The sequence below is a fragment of the Ornithorhynchus anatinus genome, chromosome 16 (genome assembly GCF_004115215.2).
Source record: "Ornithorhynchus anatinus isolate Pmale09 chromosome 16, mOrnAna1.pri.v4, whole genome shotgun sequence".
Classification (NCBI taxonomy): Eukaryota; Metazoa; Chordata; class Mammalia; order Monotremata; family Ornithorhynchidae; genus Ornithorhynchus; species Ornithorhynchus anatinus.
In genome coordinates, this window is record NC_041743.1 from 24,951,597 (window position 1) to 24,971,594 (window position 19,998).

General features: G+C 51.1%; 1 protein-coding gene and 1 long non-coding RNA gene across 3 annotated transcripts in view; both read left to right on the forward strand.

The window, feature by feature from the left end:
- The window catches only part of LOC114817215, a 38,687-nt gene extending 24,503 nt beyond the window's left edge, over positions 1-14,184 (forward strand). The window contains exons 1-4 of one of the 2 annotated variants that reach the window (XR_005660890.1): positions 4,602-4,684; positions 5,361-5,460; positions 12,241-12,351; positions 13,971-14,184. This is a non-coding gene — a long non-coding RNA (uncharacterized LOC114817215). Of the gene's footprint in view, positions 1-4,601; positions 4,685-5,360; positions 5,461-12,240; positions 12,352-13,970 lie in introns of those variants that run through there. The other variant, XR_005660891.1, reaches the window with a different exon arrangement.
- Positions 14,185-18,942: 4,758 nt separating this feature from the next.
- The window catches only part of CACUL1 (CDK2 associated cullin domain 1), a 49,100-nt gene continuing 48,044 nt past the window's right edge, over positions 18,943-19,998 (forward strand). The window contains exon 1 of the mRNA XM_029080713.2: positions 18,943-19,481. Within this exon, the coding sequence (XP_028936546.1) occupies positions 19,070-19,481 (412 nt within the window). The 5' untranslated portion in view covers positions 18,943-19,069. The remainder of the gene's footprint in view (positions 19,482-19,998) is intronic.

The following is a 19,998-nucleotide window of genomic DNA, read 5'->3' on the forward strand; positions in this document are numbered from 1 at the left end:
GTCTAGCCGGGATATAACGAGAGCCCGTAGCGGTAAGGTAGCCGTTTGGGTGGAGAGGAAAGGGCGGATCTTGGCGATACTGTAAAGGTGAGACCGGCAGGTCTCGGTAACGGATCGGATGTGTGGGGTGAACGAGAGAGACGAGTCAAAGATGACACCGAGGTCGCGGGCCCGAGAGATGGGAAGGATGGTCGTACCATCCACGGTGACAGGGAAGTCTGGGAGGGGACCGGGACTTCTACCCCAGCGCTCAGTGGATAGAGCACGGGCCCGAGAGTCAGAAGCACCTGGGTTCTAAGCTGGCTCTGCCACATCTCTGCTGGGTGACCTGGGGAAAGTCACTTCACTCCTCTGGGCCTCATTTACCTCATCTGGAAAATGGGGATTAGGAGTGTGAGTCCCATGTGGGACAGGGTCTGTATCCATTCTGAATGATTTGTATCTACCCCAGTGTTTAGAACAGTGCTTGGCCCATAGTAAGGGCTTAATAAGTACCGTTCTTACTATTCTTCTGGATGTCATGGCTTCTGCATGCTTCCTGTAGGCGGGCCCCGGTAAAAGGCCGGTGCTTAAAACAGTGCTTGGCACATAGTAAGCACATAGTAAGCACTTAACAAACACCGTGATTATGGTAACAGATCACAAATTCTTGCCATCTACTGGGAGGGGAGGGGAAGGAGCTCCGCTGTGAGAGACAGAGCTAAGGAGGCTTCGTCCAACCCATTGGAGGAGGGGGTTTTGGCGGGGACTGAGTTTTCAGTGGCGGCAGATCACGGAGGCGGGTGTCCACTGTCGAGGAGATTTGAGGGCCCCCTACTTAGCCTGGCATCCCCCGGCTTCAGCCCCGTGAGCCCCTGCACTGATCCAGCCCGGCCCATGCAAGGCAGAGAAGCAACAGACTGGCCTTAATGGAGACAGGAGGGATTGGATCGGCTTGGAGATCCACCCTTTTTGGCCAACGGCTGAGTGATTTTTAGAAAGAAGGAGTCAAGGGGTGGTCCAGCAGCCAGAATCACGCCTCCTGCTATTTTCTCCAGCTCCAGATAAGAAGACAAGGAAGAGTCCTCACTATGGAAAACTGTCAGAGCGGGAAACCTCAGGAACAGAGAAATCTCATAGTTAGTTGTTCTGGACTTTGGTTTCTCTCTCTCTCTTCTTTCTGCTTTTTTTCTCTTTAGAAACAGTTACCCGAGGTTCTTCATAGGCAGGGAGATGAGTCGAAATTCTCCGGTCAGGTGGGAGCTGAGAAATCCCGATACCGATCTGGCAGAAATGTGAAGCTGAAGCTGCTGACTAGGTAGGAGGCCGCCTGTGGCTTTGTGTGGCTCTTTCTATATCAAGGAAGCTGAATGGGCAGACTGGGAAGGAATCAACAGACCGAGAAGGAACCGGGACTATTTATCATGTCAGAAGCCAACAGCCACCTTGAAGACAGAGGCTTGGTCCTTGGGTTTCGGCTCCATCCATTTATCTTACTAATTTTGAAGTGAGGAAAGGGGAGTTATTTCGTTGCAAGCCAACCGAACGTCTCCTTCAAATCGCAGACTCCTGCCTCCTTCTCCCTCACAGATTGTGTGGAGATGATATTATAATTGCCCAAAGCCAAATAACCTCTCTATTACTATTCCATGTGGCTAGGAAAAATTGGAGACAGATGAGTTTGCAGAACTCACTTCAATCATTTTTATTGAGCGCTTACTGTATGCAGAGCCCTATACTAAGCTCGTGGGAGAGTACAATGTAACAATCAACAGGCACATTCCCTGCCCTCAAAGAACTTACGGCTTAGAGGGGGTGATAGACATTAATACAAATAAATAAATTACAGCTATGTACGTAAGTGTTGTGGGGCTGGGAAGAGGGATCGACAGAGGGAGCAAGGGTGATGTAGAAGGGAGTGGGAAGATTTGTCGTGGGCAGGGAATGTCACTTTTTATTGTTGTATTGAACTTTCCCAAGTCCTTAGTACAGTGCTCAGCACACACTAAGTGCTCAATAAATACGGTTGAATGAATGAAGAAGAGGAAAGCAGGATTTAGTCAGGGAAAGCTTCTTGGAAGCTTTCAAAAAGGCTTTGAAGTAGGAGAGGGTATCTTAGGGGCAAGATTCCATCCCTATGCTCCGAGCCATTGTCAACCCAATCCTTTCCCTGGCTGTTGATAAACGCTGGCTAATGTTTTTGCTCACAGAAGATCGTTTCTGCCAATGCAGCAACATATTGCAGATAAAACCTAATGAGCTGATTTGAACAAAAAAACACCATGTGGCTCTCTTAGAGCGACGCCCATCTGTCGGCTTAGTAAGGCAGCGGCCCGCTGCAGCTGGATCCAATGCCTTTTTATCAAATCAAAACCAGCCACTCACCCCAGAGTCAGGTGTGGTAACAAGGCCAGCAAATTGCCTTACAGGGGTAACACGGAGTTTTGTATCTGTCTCGCTTTACAGAGAAGGAAAACCAGATGGTGATAACAGTTTGGTGGGGGTGGGGGGGCGTTGTCCTGGTTATGTGTTTGGCTTTCAGCAAAGAGGGAGCCCATCCAAAAGTCCAGCACCAAAACAACAGATATGTAAATGGGGACTGGAACCGAGATTCCAGCCGGCCAGCGGGACGCTGGAAATGAAGGCGGATTTCATTAAGAGCAAAGGAAGTGCTTGTTTAGTCCGGGCGTGCTGGGGGAGAAAGGATGGGAGACAGTCTCAGGGGGGCTTTGAAAGCAGATGCCAAGAAAAACGGGGGCGACCGGGGAGCTCGAAATTACCGCGCTAGCCGCCGGCAATAGAAGGACCCATTCCGCCTCCTTTTCTCAGTGTGGGACCTCTGCACTAAGATAGTAATAATAATGATGACGGTATTTATTTAGCGCTTACTATGTGCCCGGCATTATGCTAAGCCCTGGGGTGGATACACGCAAATCGAGTTGGACACAGTCCCCGTCCCATGTGGGGCTAACGGTCTCAATCCCCATTTTACAGATGAGGTAACCGAGGGCAGGGTCACCCGGCAGACAAGTGGCGGAGGCGGGATTAGAACCCTGCTCCTTCTGACTCCAGCACGTCGCGTGGCCTATTGGCTGGCAAACTCAGTGTATTTCCCAAGATTCTGACGGACTGACCGACACTCTTCTCGCCCCACAGAAACCAGTCCGTTGACTCTCCCATCATCAAATCGGGTTGGTAGCTCTCATCGCTCTGCCATGTGGAAAATCCCAAACCTGAGGAATCATGAAAGAACCCTCAAGCTGCTCCCTGGGAGAAAAGTAAGAGCCGAGGGAGGCGGGGAGTCACTTTTCCAGTTGGCAGGGCGTCGTGTAGCCCAAGGCCCCGGTGGGCTAAGCCCGTTTCCTGCCAATGATGAATGAAAATTCTCTCTTTGCATTTGTAAGCAACGTAGCTCAGTGGAAGGAGCACGGGCTTGGGAGTCAGAGGTCAGGGGTTCGACTTCCGGCTCTGCCACTTGTCAGCTGTGTGACTGTGGGCAAGTCACTTCACTTCTCCGGGCCTCAGTTACCTCATCTGGAAAATGGGGTTAAAGACTGTGAGCGTCATGTGGGACAACTTGATTACCCTGTATTTCCCCCAGCGCTTAGAACAGTGCTCTGCACATGGTAAGCGCTTAAATACCAACATTATTATGATTATTCTCTCCCGATTAGACTGTAAGCCCGTCAAAGGGCAGGGACTGTATCTGTTGCCGATTTGTACATTCCAAGCGCTTAGTACAGTGCTCTGCACATAGTAAGCGCTCAATAAATGCTATTGAATGAATACTATAGTGTAACCTAGTGGCCTAAAGAAGTGAGTTCGTTGCCCTAAGCGCTTCCTGCGCTCATGGAATGGCTTCAGCACATGAAGCTTCAACCCAGTCTATGGTCTTGGCATCAGACTTGGCCATCCCCTTAAAAGGATCATCCCATATCTAGTCCGAGCCCTTTGGAAGACCAGTCTGGGTTCGATGGCAGCAAGCTGTTGAGTTGTGATCCCTCTACGGCAAGGGGACTGTGTCTGATGATGATAATAATGGTATTTGTTAAGTGCTTATTGTGTGCCAAGCACTGTTCTAAGCCCTGGGGTAGATACAAGCTAATCAGGTTGTCCCACGAGGGGCTCACAGTCTTAATCCCCATTTAAAGATGAGGTAGTTGAAGCACAGAGACGTTAAGTGGCTTGCCCCAGGTCACACAGGAAACAAGTGGCAGAGCCGGGATTAGAACCCACATCCTCTGACTCCCACGCCCGGGCTCTTTCCATTGAGCCGCACTGTTTCTCTTGATAATTGCGGCATTTGTTAAGCACTTAGTCTGTGCCAAGCACTGTACTAAGCACTGGAGTAGGTACAAAATAATCAGGTCAGATACAATCCCACATAGGGCTCACAGTCTAAGGGCGAGGAAGTCCCCATTTTACAGATGAGGAAACTGAGGCCCAGAGAAGTAAGGTGACTTGCCTAAGGTCACACAGCAGACAAGTGGCAGAACTGGCATTAGACCCCAGGTCCTCTAGGGCCATGCTGCCTCTCTAACTCTTGCACTTTGCACTTCTCCAAAAGCATTACCCCCCTCGGAGCCGGGCCCTCCTCCTCCAGAAATGCTCCCTTTCTTTAGGTGGTGCAGACCCCCTCGAGGAATGGCCCCCACATTCCCCACCTGGAGCCCTGCCAGCTCGCTTGTATGCTGTGTAACCTTGGGTAAGTCACTTCACGTCTCTGGGCCTCAGTTTCCTCATCTGTAAAACGGGGATTAAGACTGTGAGACTCGTGTGGGACAGGGACCGCGTCCAACCCGATTGCCTTGTATCTCCCTCAGCGCTTAGAACAGTTCCTGGCACGTAGTAAGTGCCTAACAACATAAAGAAAGCATTATGGGGGTTTTTAAAGGGAGAAGTAGTGTGCTCTAATCATGTTTTATAATGACGATGTATGCATCAATTTGTAGTGATGGATTGATGAGGGGTGTGGCTGGAGACAGGGGCACCGGTAAAGAGGGGCAGTGGGTAGGGGGGAACTGGTGGAGGTGAGTCAGACCTGGGTTCTAATCCTGACTCTGCCACTTGTCTGCTGTATGACCTTAGGTAAGTCACTTCACTTCTCTATACCTCGGTTCCCTCATCTGTAAAATGGGGATTAAAACTGTGAGCCTCAGGTGGGACATGGACTTTTTCCAACCTGATCACCTTGTATCCATCCCAGCACCTAGTACAGTGCCTGGCACAGAGTAAGTGCTTAACAAATATCACGAAAGAAAGGGTGAGGGGGTGAGAGCCTAGGAAAGGAAGAGGCACAGAATAAGAAACGGGCTGAATCTGGGAAGTAAATGATGGAGAGAAGCCAGGGATGATTTCAATGATAAGTGCTCAACCAACAGGGCTTGAGAAGGAGATCAAGTTCAGCGTTGTGTGAACTATAGAGAAGAAAGGATTTACAAGGAGCGTGAGAAGACTGAGATCAGACATGCTACGGCTAAGGTGCGCATTAAATATCATTAAGGTGTTGACGAATCATCCTGCTCGAGATCTCCCCTGCCCGAGATCTCCCCTGCCCGTCCTCAGTGTTTTCCCCTTCTGGCCCCTCTTCAACTCTCCCATCCTTCCTAGCAGTATCTCTAGAGGAGATCTCCTGCCTCCTGCCTCCCCTCAAAATCCACCCTCTCCAACTGCCCATCTGACCCCATTCCTTCATACCTTATCTAAATGCTCGCCCCCTCCTTTCTTCTCTCTCTCTGATCCCCATCTTCACCTGTTTCCTCTCCAGTACCATCTTCCCCACTGCTTTCAAACATGAGCATGCCTCTGCTATCCTAAAAAACCAAAAACCCTCCCTTGACTCCCTGGCTCCCTCCAGTTATCGCCCCATCTCCCTCTTACTATTCCTCCCCAAAATCCTTCAGTAAATTGTCTAAGCCTGCTGTCATTCATTCATTCAATCATATTTATTGAGCTCTTACTGTGTGCAGAGCACTGTACTAAGCACTTGGAATGGACAATTCGGCAACAGAGAGAGACAATCCCTGTGCAGAGCACTGTACTAAGCACTTGGAATGGACAATTCGGCAACAGAGAGAGACAATCCCTATCCAACAGCGGACTCACAGTCTAAACGGGAGAGACAGCAAAACAAAACAAGTGGTCAGGCATCGATACCATCAAGGTAAATAGAGTCGTAGATATATGCACATTATTAATAAAATAGAGTAATAAATAATATATACATATGCACAAGTGCTGTGGGGAGGGGAAGGGGGAAGAGCAGAGGGAGGAAATGAGGGGAATGGGGATGGGAGAAGGGGTGGAGGGAAAGGGAGGGCTCGGTCGGGGAAGGCTCCTGGAGGAGGTGAGCTCTCAGTAGGGCTTTGAAGAGGGGAAGAGAGTTAGTTTGGCAGGTGTGAGGAGGGAGGGCGTTCCAGGCCAGGGGTTGGACGTGGGCCAGGGGTCGATGGCGGGACGGGCGGGAACGAGGCCCAGTGAGGAGGTGAGCGACAGCAGAGGGGCGGAGTGTGCGGGCTGGGCTGGTCCTCGACGTGGTCCTGCAGGATGCCGAACCAGGACTCCTTGACGGAGGTGAGGCCGTCGCTGAAGGCCTCCGGAGCATTCCCTTGGGCAGCAGGTTCACGTCCTCAAAAGCCTCCCTCGGGAGATGCTTCTCGATTGCATTCTTTGGGCTCCTGAGCTCCGGCGGAAGGGAGATGTAGTAGGCGGTGAAGCGATGGTCAAGGAATGGCAGGTCCAGCCCGTGAGCGGCGGTGGTGCGTTCGGCCCGGAGCCCGTCAGAGAGGTCGAGCTCCTTCAGCAGGCGCTCTCTCTCTTCCGCCGCCGGCAGAGGCGGGATCAGAGCCCGTGACCTCCCAACTCCCAGGCCCGTGCCCTATCCACTAAGCCACGTCATGTCTGTGATAGTGTGGGAACACGCCCAAGCACTTAGTACAGTGCTCTGCGCCCAAGAAGCACTCCATAAATACCACTGATTGATCTACATCTGGATCACCCTGGGCAAGCCACCCTGGCTGAAAAGGGGGCTGCTTGGAGTTCTGTGGCAGCTCTTAGAACAGTGCTTCGCACATAGTAAGCGCTTTACAAATACCATAGTTTTTATCTGAAGCAGCGTGGCCTAGTGGCTGGAGCACGGGCTCGGGCATCAGAGGTTGTGCGTTCTAATCCCGGCTCCGCCACTTGTCTGTTGTGTGACCTTGGGCAAGTCACGTCAGTTTTCTGTGCCTCAGTTCCCTCATCTGTCAAATGAGGCACATAGTAAGTGCTTAACCAATACCATCATCATCATCATTATTATTATTGTTATTAAGAGAAGCAGCATGGCTTAGTGGCAAGAGCCCGGGCTTGGGAGTCATGGGTTCTAATCCCGGCTCCGCCACTTGTCTGCTGTGTGATCTTGGGCCAGTCACTTCACTTCTCTGGGCCTCAGTTACCTCAAGTTCTCCTTCAATTCTCTCCTCAACCCTCTCCAAACTGGCTTGCGTACCCTTCATTCAGCAGAAACTGTCCCCTCAAAGGTCACCAATGATCTCCTCCTTGCCAAATCCAACAGCCATTACTCCATGTTAATCCTCCTCCATGTCTCAGCTACCTTCCATACTTGACCACCCCCCTAGAGAAGCAGCGTGGCTCAGTGGAAAGAGCCCGGGCTTGGGAGTCAGAGGTCATGGGTTCGAATCCCGGCTCTGCAACTTGTCAACTGTGTGACTGTGGGCAAGTCACTTCACTTTTCTGTGCCTCAGTTACCTCATCTGTAAAATGGGGATTAGCTGTGAGCCTCACATGGGACAACCTGATTACCCTGTATCTACCCCAGCACTTAGAACAGTACTCTGCACATAGTAAGTGCTTAACAAATACCAACATTATTATTATTATTCTCCTGAAACCTCAGCTTCACTGACCCTATTCTCTCCTGGTTCTCCCCCGTCCCTCTGGCCGCTCATTCTCAGTCTCTTTCGCGCACTCCTCCTCTGCCTCCCACCAGCTAACCGTGGGAGTCCCTCCGAGTTCAGTTCTGGGTCCCCTTCTGTTCTCCATCTACGCCCACTCCCTTGGAGAACTCATTCACTCCCCTGGCTTCAACCACCACCTCTATGCGGATGATTCCCAAATCTACGTCTCCAGCCCTGATCTCTCTCCCTCTGCAGCTGCACATTTCCTCCTGCCTTCAGGACATCTCTACCTGGAAGTCCCACTGACACCTCAAACTCACCTTGTCTAAAACAGGACTTCTTATCTTTTCATCCAAACCCTATCCTCCCTATGACTTTCCTGTCACTGTAGACAGCACCACCATGCTTTTTGCCTCAGAAGTCCCTAATCTTGGCGTTATCTTTGACTCTCTCTCATTCAGCCCACATATTCAATCTGTCGAGACAAGACAAAAACAAACAACAAAAAAGGGGTCACTGGATCTCGAGAACTGCCATCTGTGGTAAGATCGTGTTAAGCACTGAAATCTGCCATGGTCGATGCAAATGAGGCAATGCCGAATCACTTCTCTTGGGGCACAGGTGTTTCCCATTATCCAGTGAAACCAAGCCAACTCGTTTTGATGAGCGGAAGTGAGTCCGTGCCAGGGTTTTGACAGACATGAACCTTTTCAGATTAGACCTCTCTGTAAACCACCTACTTTAGACTTGGTTTAAAATCTTCTTTTAAAATGATATTTAAGGTCTGGCTTGGGCAATTTGGGGGCCGCCTCCTCTTGCTCCTCCTTCTTTTTCTCCTCCTCCTCCTCCTCTGCCCTGGACTGTAAGGGGAGCTAGAGTCTTGCTACCACCTTGGTTTTGCTTCACATCATCGCCACCCTCGCTCCCCCAGCTCACTTTGCTCACTAATACCTCGTCTTATTGCAACAGCCAGACATTTAAAAGCTCCTTTTTAAGTGTTTTCATAAACATTTAAAAGCTTCTTGAGTTATTCACACCCACTGTCTCCAGTCCCCCTCCTCCAATTCTCTCCTCGACCCCCACCGATCTGGCTTCTCCCCACTTCACAGAAACCGCCCTCGCAAAGGTCACCGATGACCTCCTTCTTGCCAAAGCCAACTGCCTCTTCTCCATCTTCATTCTCCCAGACCTCTCAGCTACTGTTGACACTGTCGACCGTCCCCTCCTCCTGAAAAGATTATCCAACCTCGTCTTCACTGACGTTGTCCTCTCCTGGCCAATCTCTCTAGTTGCTCATTCTCAGTCTCTTATGCGGGCTCCTCCCCTGCCTCCTACCCCCTAACTTCGGGGTCCCTCAAGATTCATTTCTGGATCCCCTTCTATTCTCCATCTGCACCCACTCCCTTGGAGAACTCATTCCCTCCCATGGCTTCAACCACCACCTCTATGCGGATGATTCCCACATCTCCATCCCCAGCCCTATTTTCTCTCCCTCTCTGGAGTCTCGCATTTCCTCCTGCCTTCAGGACATCTCTATTTGTATGTTCCGGCGCCACCTCAAATGTAACATGTCCAAAACAGAACTGCTGATCTTCCCACCGGATCCGTCTTCCCGTTGACTTTCCTGTGACTGTAGAGAGCGCCACCCTCCTGTCTCACAAGCCTGTAACCTCGGCTTTGTCCTTAACTCATCCCTCTCATTCAATCCACGTATCCCATCTATCTGCAAATCCCGTCAGTTCGATTTTTACATCACTAAAATCTGCGCTTTCCCCTTCATCCAAACTCCTACCACATTAATCCAAGCATATATCCTACCCCGGCTTGAGAACTGCATCAGCTTTCTTGCTGACCTCCCTGCCCCCCGTCCCTCCCCATTCCAATCCATGCTTCGCTCTGCTGCCTGGATCATTTTGTTACAGAAACATTCGGTCCACGTTTCCCCTGCTCCTCAAGAACCTCCATATCGGGCAGATAATTGCTCTCCCCCACTTCAGAGCCTTATCGGAGGCACATCTCCTCCAAGAAGCCTTCCCTGACTACACCCTCCTCTCCTCTTCTCGCACGTCCTTCTACGTAGCCCTGACTTGCTCCCTGCATTCATCCTCCCTCCCTATCCCACAGCACATATGTATATATCTGTAATCTATTAGTTTATGTATATTAACGTCTGCTTACCCCTCTAGACGGTGAGCTCGTTGTGGGCACGGAATGTATCCGTCTGGTTGTTTTTATAGTGTACTCTCCCAAGCACTTAGTACTGTGTTTTGCACACAGTGAGTGCTCAAAAAATGCAAGCGAATGAATAAATGAATGAATGAACCTCCAGTGGTCGCCTTCTACCTCCACATCAAATTCATACTCTTTACCATCGGCCTTAAAGCTTCAGTCTTCTTGCTCCCTCCTAATGATAACAATAATAACTGTGGTATTTGTTAAGCGCTTCCTATATGCCAAGCATTCTTTTAAGTGCTAGGGAAGATCCAAAGTAATCAGGTTGGACACAGTCCCTGTCCCTCATGGGGCTCAAGATCTTGATCCCCATTTTCTATATGAGGGAACTGAGGCACAGAGAAGTGAAATGTCTTGCCCAAGGTCGCACAGCAGACATGTGGCAGAGCCAGGACTTGAACCCATGACCTCTGACTCCCAGGCCCGTGCTCTTTCCACTAGACCGTGTGGCTTCTCCTACCTTACCTTACTGTTCTCCTTCTACAACCCAGCCTGCATACGTGGCTCCTCTAATGCCAACCTCCTCACTGTAACTTGATCTTATCATCTATCTCACCCACCTTCTGCCTCTGGCCTGGAACACCCTCTATTTCTCATGTGTGACAGACAATCACCCTCCCCACCTTCCAAGCCTTATTGAAGGCACTTCTCCTCTAAGAGGCCTTCCCCGACCAAGTCCTCATTTTCTCTTCTTCCACTCCCTTGTGCGTTGACCTTGCAATTGGATTTGCACCCTTATCCACCCCTTCCTCAGCCTCACAGCACTTAAGTACATAGCCATCATTTATTTATCTATATTAATATCTATGTCCCCCTCTAGACTGTAAGCTCGTCGTGGGCAGAGACCGTGTCTACCATCTCTGCTCTAATGCGCTTGGGAGAGTACAATAGAACTGAATTGGTAGACATTTTCCCTGCCCACAGCGAGCTTAAAGTCTAGAGAGGAGTACAGTAATGCTAGCAAGACATGACCCCTGCCCTTGAGGACTTTACGATCTGGTAGGGGGAGATGGACACCAGTAGAAATTACAGCTAGGAGGACTGTTCGTGATGAGGCGCTCTGCTTCTGAGTCTCACGCTCCAGACTTGGGATTGTGGCTTTTCATAGTTTACTGAACTAAATCTACCCCTCTGGTTGGTTAAGGGTACACTGACATTATCATCAGCTAGAATGATGAATACAACTGGATCTGAAAAGAAATACCAAGTAGAAAGCTCTCCCCCAAGTGGTTCCATGTATAAATTTGAAGAAAACAACCTCTACAAGCAACCCTTAAGACGTGAATTATTTACACTCCTATAATCCTCTTACTTTCCAATCAGGATCACTCATATTGCACTACAGGCTGGCTTCCAAATGTAATTTACATTGACAAATCATTTTCCTGTCAATCATTGTATTGTGTCCATTTATAATCTCCTTGGATTTTCTACATGGATTCATTTCCCCCTTTACCCTACACTTTGTTTTTCATGCATCAAAGCCATGTTTTCAGGTTTTCATTTTCCTTTTTCCTATTGGGAAAATGTGTATAAAAAATGATAATGGCCAGTACTAGGAAAGTGAATGTGTAGGTTTGAGTGTTAGCATCATATCTGTTATAACGTTCTCTCATTATAGCATGAATTATTCATGCGTCTCCTTCTCCTACTACTCATTCTTCTCTACTTCCTCTGGATTTCCTCCTCCTTTTTCTCTTCCTTCTCCAGTCCACCCCAATCCATCCCTGCCTTGTGGCCAGCGCTTAGTTCAGTGCCCCGCACTTAACGAATACAATTATTAATATTATTATTAGACTGGGGTAGTGCAGCAAACCAGTAAAAGGCAAGTGAAGGAGCAGGGAATGAAGGAGGAAGGGAGGGAGGAGGAAGTGACTGCTGAGACCTGTGGCCACTAAGATCAAAATTATAGGTGAAAGGACCAAAATATTGTACTCTGTGCAGTTCAGGATAAAGGAAGTGCGGACCGGGGGTGGGGATGGAGTGTGCACTTTCGTGCAGCTTCTGGGAACAGGGGATGGTTGGAAGGAAACAAGGAAAGAGGGGAGGAGAGAAATCTGAGGATTCAGAGTGGGGTACTACTCTCTTAAATTACACCCGGGCAACACTGGTCCACTGTGGCTCCTTCCAGATGAAGAAACGAGGAAATGAAGATAAGAGATTTCTGAGCCAGCAGTTAGAGCTACAACCCAAGAATCCTGGCATCCGGACTTGTGCGTAATAGATGGCGGGGCACTGAGAGGTATGTTTTCTTAAGTGCTCAAAGAGGCAGAGGTGGTGTTTCAACCAAGCAGCCTTCCTTGATCAATTTACAAAGTCCCGGTCCCGTCTACACAATACCCACCCTTAGCATGTGGTGTGTTTTGAGCCTTTCATTCATTCATTCATTCATTAGCATTTATTGAGCGCTTACTATGTGCAGAGCACTGTACTAGTAGTTGGAATGCATAATTCGGCAACAGATAGAGACAATCCCTGCCCAATGACCGGCTCAGAGTCTAATTGGGGGAGACTGACGGCAGAGCAAAACAGAACGAGACAAAAACAAGACAACATTATCCCGATAAATAGAATCAAGGGGATGTACACCTCATTAACAAAATAAATAGGGTAATAAAAAATATTTACAAATGAGCACAGTGCTGAGGGGAGGGGAAGGGGGGAGGTGGGGAGCAGAGGGAAAGGGGGCTCAGCTGAGGGGAGGTGAAGGGGGAAGGGGGAGGAGCAGAGAGTGGAGAGGGAGCAGAGGAATAAGGGGGAGGCCTGGGAAGGCCTCTTGGAGGAGGTGAGCTCTCAGTAGGGCTTTGAAGAGCGGAAGAGAGTTAGTTTGGCGGAGGTGAGGAGGTAGGGCGTTCCGGGACGGCGGGAGGACGTGGGCCAGAGGTCGACGGCGGGATAGGTGCGAACGGGGGACCGTGAGGAGGTGAGTGGCAGAGGAGCAGAGTATACAGGGTGGACTGTAGAAAGAGAGAAGTGAGGTGAGGTAGGAGGGGGCAAGATGACGGAGAGCCTCGAAGGCAAGAGGAGTTTTTGTTTCATGCGGAGGTCGATAGGCAACCACCGGAGGTTTTTAAGGAGGGGAGTGACAGGCCCAGAGCGTTTCCGTAGGAAGATGATCCGGGCGGCGGAATGAAGAATAGACTGGAGCGGGGAGAGACAGGAGGAAGGGAGATCAGAGAGAAGGTTGACACGATAATCCACCCGGGATATTATGAGAGCTTGTACCAGCACGATAGCTGTTTGGACGGAGAGGAAAGGGCAGATCTTAAAGGTGAGACCGGCAGACTCTGGTGACGGATTGGATGTGTGGGGTGAATGAGAGAGCTGAGTCAAGGATGACACCAAGGCTGTGGGCTTGTGAGACGGGAAGGATCCTCTTCTCAGCACGTGTTTACACATGTATACGTCCCTGTAAGCATTTATTCATTAGTATATTCAGTTGTTAGTTCAGTTCTTTCGTTCAAATGTGTCGGCATGGCTTCCTGCTTTTTTCTTGTTCTTCCTTCTCTTTGACTAGTAAATAATTTTTGTTTGTCTCCCCCGTTGCCCCCCCATGAAATTGTAAACTCTGCCTCCTCTTTTATCAGTCAATCACTCGGTGGTATTTAAGTGCTTATTGTAGACAGAGCACTGAACTGAGCTTTTGGGAGAGTACAAGTGACTTGGTAGACATGTTCCCTGCTCTGTGAGCCTCATGTGGCCCAGGAACTGCATCCAACCCAATTACTTTGTATTTAGCCCAGCGCTTAGTACAGTGCCTAGCCCGTAGTAAGCGCTTAACGAATACCACAATTATTATTATAATAATGCCTAGCAGCCAGTAGGGACTCAATTAATGCCCGCGATCGATTGATTTCGAAGGAATAAGCCTGCTGAAAGACGTTTTCTGAAGATGTCTGCTGTTCAGAACTAAGAAAGACGAATTCTTCACTGAAGTTGCAAAGCAGACAGCAGAGCAAGCTTCTACTTCCGCAGACAACTGCAGACTCATAATCGTATTACTTCATTTAGTTAATGTTGTGAGGTTATATTTTGAATGACTTTAATGAAGATTAAACGAAGGTCTAGTAATGTTTATCCTAGTAATGTTTATCGTATTTAGCAGGTAAAGGAATTTCACATTATTTTTTCAGAGCTACTGGCAAGAATCCTAGTTTACAACAGGCAGTTCTACATTGTAAGTGGCTAGACGGGAGGAATCTACCAATTCTATGGTATTGTACTCTCCCAAGCGCTGCACATGATCCTGACAATACATCCATTCATGATCCAACCACATGTTCAAGGAGCATGAGCGCTTAGTACAGTGCTCTGCACACAGTAAGTGCTCAATGAATTCGATTGAATCAATGAATAATCCCTCAAAACTGTGGAATGCTCCTTGTGGACAGGGAACGTATCTACCAAATCTGTTGTATAGAACTCTCCCAAGCGCTTAGTACAGTGCTTTACGCATAGTAAGCGTTCAATAGATACCATTAATTGATTTGCCTGTAGTTTGTAACTTCGATCAAAATTCCTGGGACTTAATCTTGAAAATTACATGATGCCCTGCATTGTCAGTCGTTACTCAATCGGTAGTATTTATTGAGCACTTATTGGGTGCAGCGAACTGTACTAAGCGCTTGGGAAAGTATGGTACATAGAATAGGTTCCCTCCTGTTCTCCCTTCTACTTAGACTGTGAACCTCAAGTGGGACAGGGACTGTGTCTGACCCGATTAACCTGTCTCTGCCCCAGCGGTCACAACAGTGTTTGACCCATAGTAAGCGCTTAACAGATACCATTAAAAAGAGGTAGACGTGATCCCTCCTCAAAAGAAGCTTATAGAGAGGGAGACAGACGTTAAAATAAATGACAGATGGATATGAACATAAGTGCTGTGGGGGGTGGGAGGGGGAGAGATTTTAGAGTCACTGTCCACTGTTTCTTCGGGTCATTGATTTAATGGATAGTGACTGCCAAAAAACCTACTATCACCAAGTAGGGGAGAGAAAAGACGATGCAATCAATCAATGGTATTTATTGAGCACTTACTTTGTGCAGAGTGGTGTATTAAACCCTTACTGAAAGCCAAAGTTTTGCCCCCAGTCGGAACCACGAAATACTTTCATTCATTCATTCATTCAATAGTATTTATTGAGCGCTTACTATGTGCAGAGCACTGTACTAAGCGCTTGGGATGAACAAGTCGGCAACAGATAGAGATGGTCCCTGCCGTTTGACGGGCTTACGGTCTAATGGGGGGAGACGGACAGACGAGAACGATGGCGATAAATAGAGTCGAGGGGAAGAACATCTCGTAAAAACCGATGGCAACTAAATAGAATCGAGGCGATGTACAATTCATTAACAAAATAAATAGGGTGATGAAAATATATACAGTTGAGCGGACGAGTACAGTGCTGTGGGGAAGGGAAGGGAGAGGTGGAGGAGCAGAGGGAAAAGGGGAAAAAGAGGGTTTAGCTGCGGAGAGGTGAAGGGGGGGGGTGGTAGAGGGAGTAGAGGGAGAAGAGGAGCTCGGTCTGGGAAGGCCTCTTGGAGGAGGTGAGTTTTAAGTAGGGTTTTGAAGAGGGAAAGAGAATCAGTTTGGCGGAGGTGAGGAGGGAGGGCATACCGGGACCGCGGCAGGACGCGGCCCGGGGGTCGACGGCGGGACAGGCGAGACCGAGGGACGGCGAGGAGGTGGGCGGCGGAGGAGCGGAGCGTGCGGGGTGGGCGGTAGAAAGAGAGAAGGGAGGAGAGGTAGGAAGGGGCAAGGTGACGGACAGCCTCGAAGCCTAGAGTGAGGAGTTTTTGTTTGGAGCGGAGGTCGATAGGCAACCACTGGAGTTGTTTAAGAAGGGGAGTGACATGCCCAGATCGTTTCTGCAGGAAGATGAGCCGGGCAGTGGAGTGAAGAATAGAGTAGAGCGGGGCGAGAGAGGAGGAAGGGAGGTCAGAGAGAAGGCCGACACAGTAGTCTAGCCGGGATATAACGAGAGCCCGTAACAGTAAGGTAGTCCTTTGGGTGGAGAGGAAAGGGTGGATCTTGGAGATATCGTAGAGGTGAAACCGGCAGGTCTCGGTAACGGATAGGATGTGTGGGGTGAACGAGAGAGACGAGTCGAGGATGACACCGAGATCGCGGGCCCGAGAGACGGGAAGGATGGTCGTGCCATCCACGGTGATAGAGAAGTCTGGGAGAGGACCGGGTTCGGGAGGGAAGATGAGGAGCTCAGTCTTGCTCATGTCGAGTTTTAGGTGGCGGGCCGACATCCAGGTGGAGACGTCCCGGAAGCAGGAGGAGATGAGAGCCTGAAGGGAGGGGGAGAGGACAGGGGCGGAGTTCTCACAGGTCCGGTGGAAGATCCGGGATAGAACTAGAGAATATATAGAGTGGCGACCAAGATGATCAAGGGGATGGAAAAGGACTTGCTGAAAGGACTGCAATTCTTTATTTTGGAAAGAAGGCGGCTAAAAGGATGCATGATTGGAGACTCGGCGACTATGAAGGTGGTGGGTAGGGTGAACGCAAGAGCCTTCTCCTGGAAACGCTGCCTAAGCTTGATATTTTTTATTACCCTATTTATTTTGTTAATGAGGTGTCCATCCCCTTGATTCTATTTATCATGATTATGTTGTCTTGTTTTTGTCCGTCTCCCCCGATTAATACTACTACTACTACTAATAATGTTGGTATTAAGCGCTTACTATGTGCAGAGCACTGTTCTAAGCACTGGGATAGATACAGGTAATCAGGTTGTCCCATGTGAGGCTCACAGTTAATCCCCATTTTACAGATGAGGGAACTGAGGCACCAAGAAGTGAAGTGACTTGCCCACAGTCACAGCTGACAAGTGGCAGATCTGGGATTCGAACCCATGACCTGACTCCCAAGTCCAGGCTCTTTCCACTGAGCCACGCTGCTTCTCTGACTGTAAGCCCGTCATTGGGCAGGGATTGTCTCTGTTGCTGAATTGTCCATTCCAAGCGTTTAGTACAGTGCTCTGCACATAGTAAGCGCTCAATAAATACTTTTGAATGAATGAATTTTCCTGAGGCAGTTTCCTAGACGCTTCTCATCATCCTCCTTGGCCGGTTCTTTCTCTACCTCCCACCGATCCGCATTGCGACCATTACGTCGACTAGCGCGCTTTGCCAACAGAGCCCCGTCCGCAGGAGGTGATCAACAGACAGTGGTGACGACGGCGAGGGATCCTGTTAAACTCTACTGGGGGCGAAGATGCCCGGGCCTGGGTTTGGGAGTCAGAGGATGTGGGCCCTAATCGCATCTCCGCCACTTGTCAGCTGTGTGACCTTGGGCAAGTCACTGCACATTTGTATACGTTATTTATTATGCAATTGATTTTGTTAATGATGGGTATATATCTGTGAGCCTCATGTGGGCCAACCTGATTACCCTGTATCTACCCGAGTGCTTAGAATAGTGCTCCGCACATGGTAAGTGCTTAACAAATACCAACATTATTATTGGTATTATGACTTTATCTTGATGGTAGTGACGCCAGACTACTTGTTTTGCTGTCTCCCCCTTTCAGACTGTGAGCCCGTTGTGGGGCGTGGCTCAACGGAAAGAGCCCGGGCTTGGGAGAGGTCACGAGTTCGAATCCCAGCTCTGCCACTTGTCAGCTGTGTGACTTTGGGCAAGTCACTTCACTTCTCTGTGCCTCAGTTACCTCATCTGTAAAATGGGGGTTGTGAGCCTCACGTGGGGCACCCCGATTACCCTGTGTCTACCCCAGGGCTTGGAACAGTGCTCTGCACATAGTGCTTAACAAATACCAACATTGCTATTATTATCATCTCTCTGGCCGAATTGTCCATTCCAAGTGCTTAGTACAGTGCTCTGCACATAGTAAACGCTCAACAGATACGACTGAATGAACTTCACTTCCCTGGGCCTCAGTGCCCTCATCTGTCAAATGGGGATTCAGACTGTGAGCCTCAAGGGGGACCACCTGATGACCCGGGATCTCCCCCAGCGCTTAGAACAGTGCTCTGCACATGGTAAGCGCTTAAATACCAACATTATTATCTCCCCCAGCGCTTAGAACAGTGCTCTGCACATAGTGAGCGCTTAACAAATACCAACATTATTATTCTTATCTCCCCCAGCGCTTAGAACGGTGCTCTGCATATAGCAAGCGCTTAAATACCATCATAATTATCATCTCCCCCAGCGCTTTGCACAGTGCTCTGCACATAGTAAGCGCTTAACAAATACCAACATTATCATCATCTCCCCCAATGCTTAGAACAGTGCTCTGCACATAGTAAGCGCTTAAGCTCAGTTCCCTCATCTGTAAAATGGGGATGAAGACTGTGAGCCCCACGTGGGACAACCCGATAACGATGTATCTCCCCCAGCGCTTAGAACAGTGCTCTGCACACAGCAAGCGCTTAACAAACACCCACGTTAGTATTATTAACCAATATCATGACTCTTGCGGCGGCGACGACGACGATGGCGCCGGATGACCCCGGCGGGCCCCCGAGGTGGGCCGAGGTCGGAGGGGCCCGGCGCGCTCGTCCCCCCGTTACGTCACCACGCGGCCGACGTCATCACGGCCCGCGCGTCCGCCGGGCGGGGCTGCGGGTTAAGCCCCGCCCCTCGTCACGTGGGTCCGCCCCCGCCCTCCCTTCCGCGCTTTGGGGCCGCCGCTGCCGTAAAGTGTCGTGAAGGGGGAGGGGCCGGGCCGGCTGGCTTTCCGGCTGCCTCCTCCTGCCGAGAGGTGGGCAGCGGCCCCCGCCTCGCCCCGCCCCGCCCCGGCCCGGCCGGTCCTTTTCCCCGCCCCGCCCTCCGCCGCCGCCCTCGCCCCTCTTGCCCTCCTCCCCTCCTCCCCCGCGGGGCGCCGGAGATGTGAGCGGCGCCATGGGCCGTGGGTGCCCCCGGCCGTGGGGTTGAGGTGCCGCTGGCGGGGCGGGGCGGGGTGCGGGGCGGGGGTCCGGCGGGCGCCATGGAGGAGAGCATGGAGGAGGAGGAGGAGGAGGCCGCCTACGAGGCGATGATGGACGACCAGAACCACAACAGCTGGGAGGCGGCCGCGGACGGTTACCGCCAGCCCCCGCCGCCGCCGCCGCCCTCGTCGTCGTCGGCGGCGGCGGCGGCCCTGCCGTCGTCCTCGGCGTCCCGGGCGTCCCCGCCGCCCCCCGCCGCGCAGGGCCCTCCGGCCCGCCTCCCGCTGCCCCCCGCCCTGCCCCTGCCCCTGCCCCCGGCCCTACCCCCGCCGCCCCCCGACCCCAACGCCATCCTCATGTTGCTCAAGACCTGCGACCCCGCCGCCGCCGCCGCCGCCGCCGCCAAGGAGGCCGCCGCCGCCCCCTCGCCCAGCGCCGCCATCAACATCAACACCTCCACCTCCAAGTTCTGTGAGTGCCAGACCCCCCTTCACACTCCCCACGCCCCCTTTCCCTGCTCCTCCTCCTTCCTCTCACCTCCTCCTCCTCCTCCCCTCCTCCTTCTCCTCTGCTCTCCTCCTCCCTCTTTCCCCCCCTCTGCCCCCAATCCCTTCCTCCCCTCTGCCCCCGATCCCCTCTCCCCTCTGCCCCCGATCCCTTCCTCCCCTCTGCCCCCGATCCCTTCCTCCCTCTGCCCCCGATCCCTTCCTCCCCTCTGCCCCCGATCCCTTCCTCCCCTCTGCCCCCGATCCCCTCTCCTCTCTGTCCCCGATCCCCTCTCCTCTCTGTCCCCGATCCCCTCTCCTCTCTGTCCCCGATCCCCTCTCCTCTCTGTCCCCGTTCCCCTCTCCTCTCTGTCCCCGTTCCCCTCTCCTCTCTGTCCCCGTTCCCCTCTCCTCTCTGTCCCCGATCCCCTCTCCTCTCTGTCCCCGATCCCTTCTTCCCCTCTGTCCCCGATCCCTTCCTCCCCTCTGCCCCCGATCCCTTC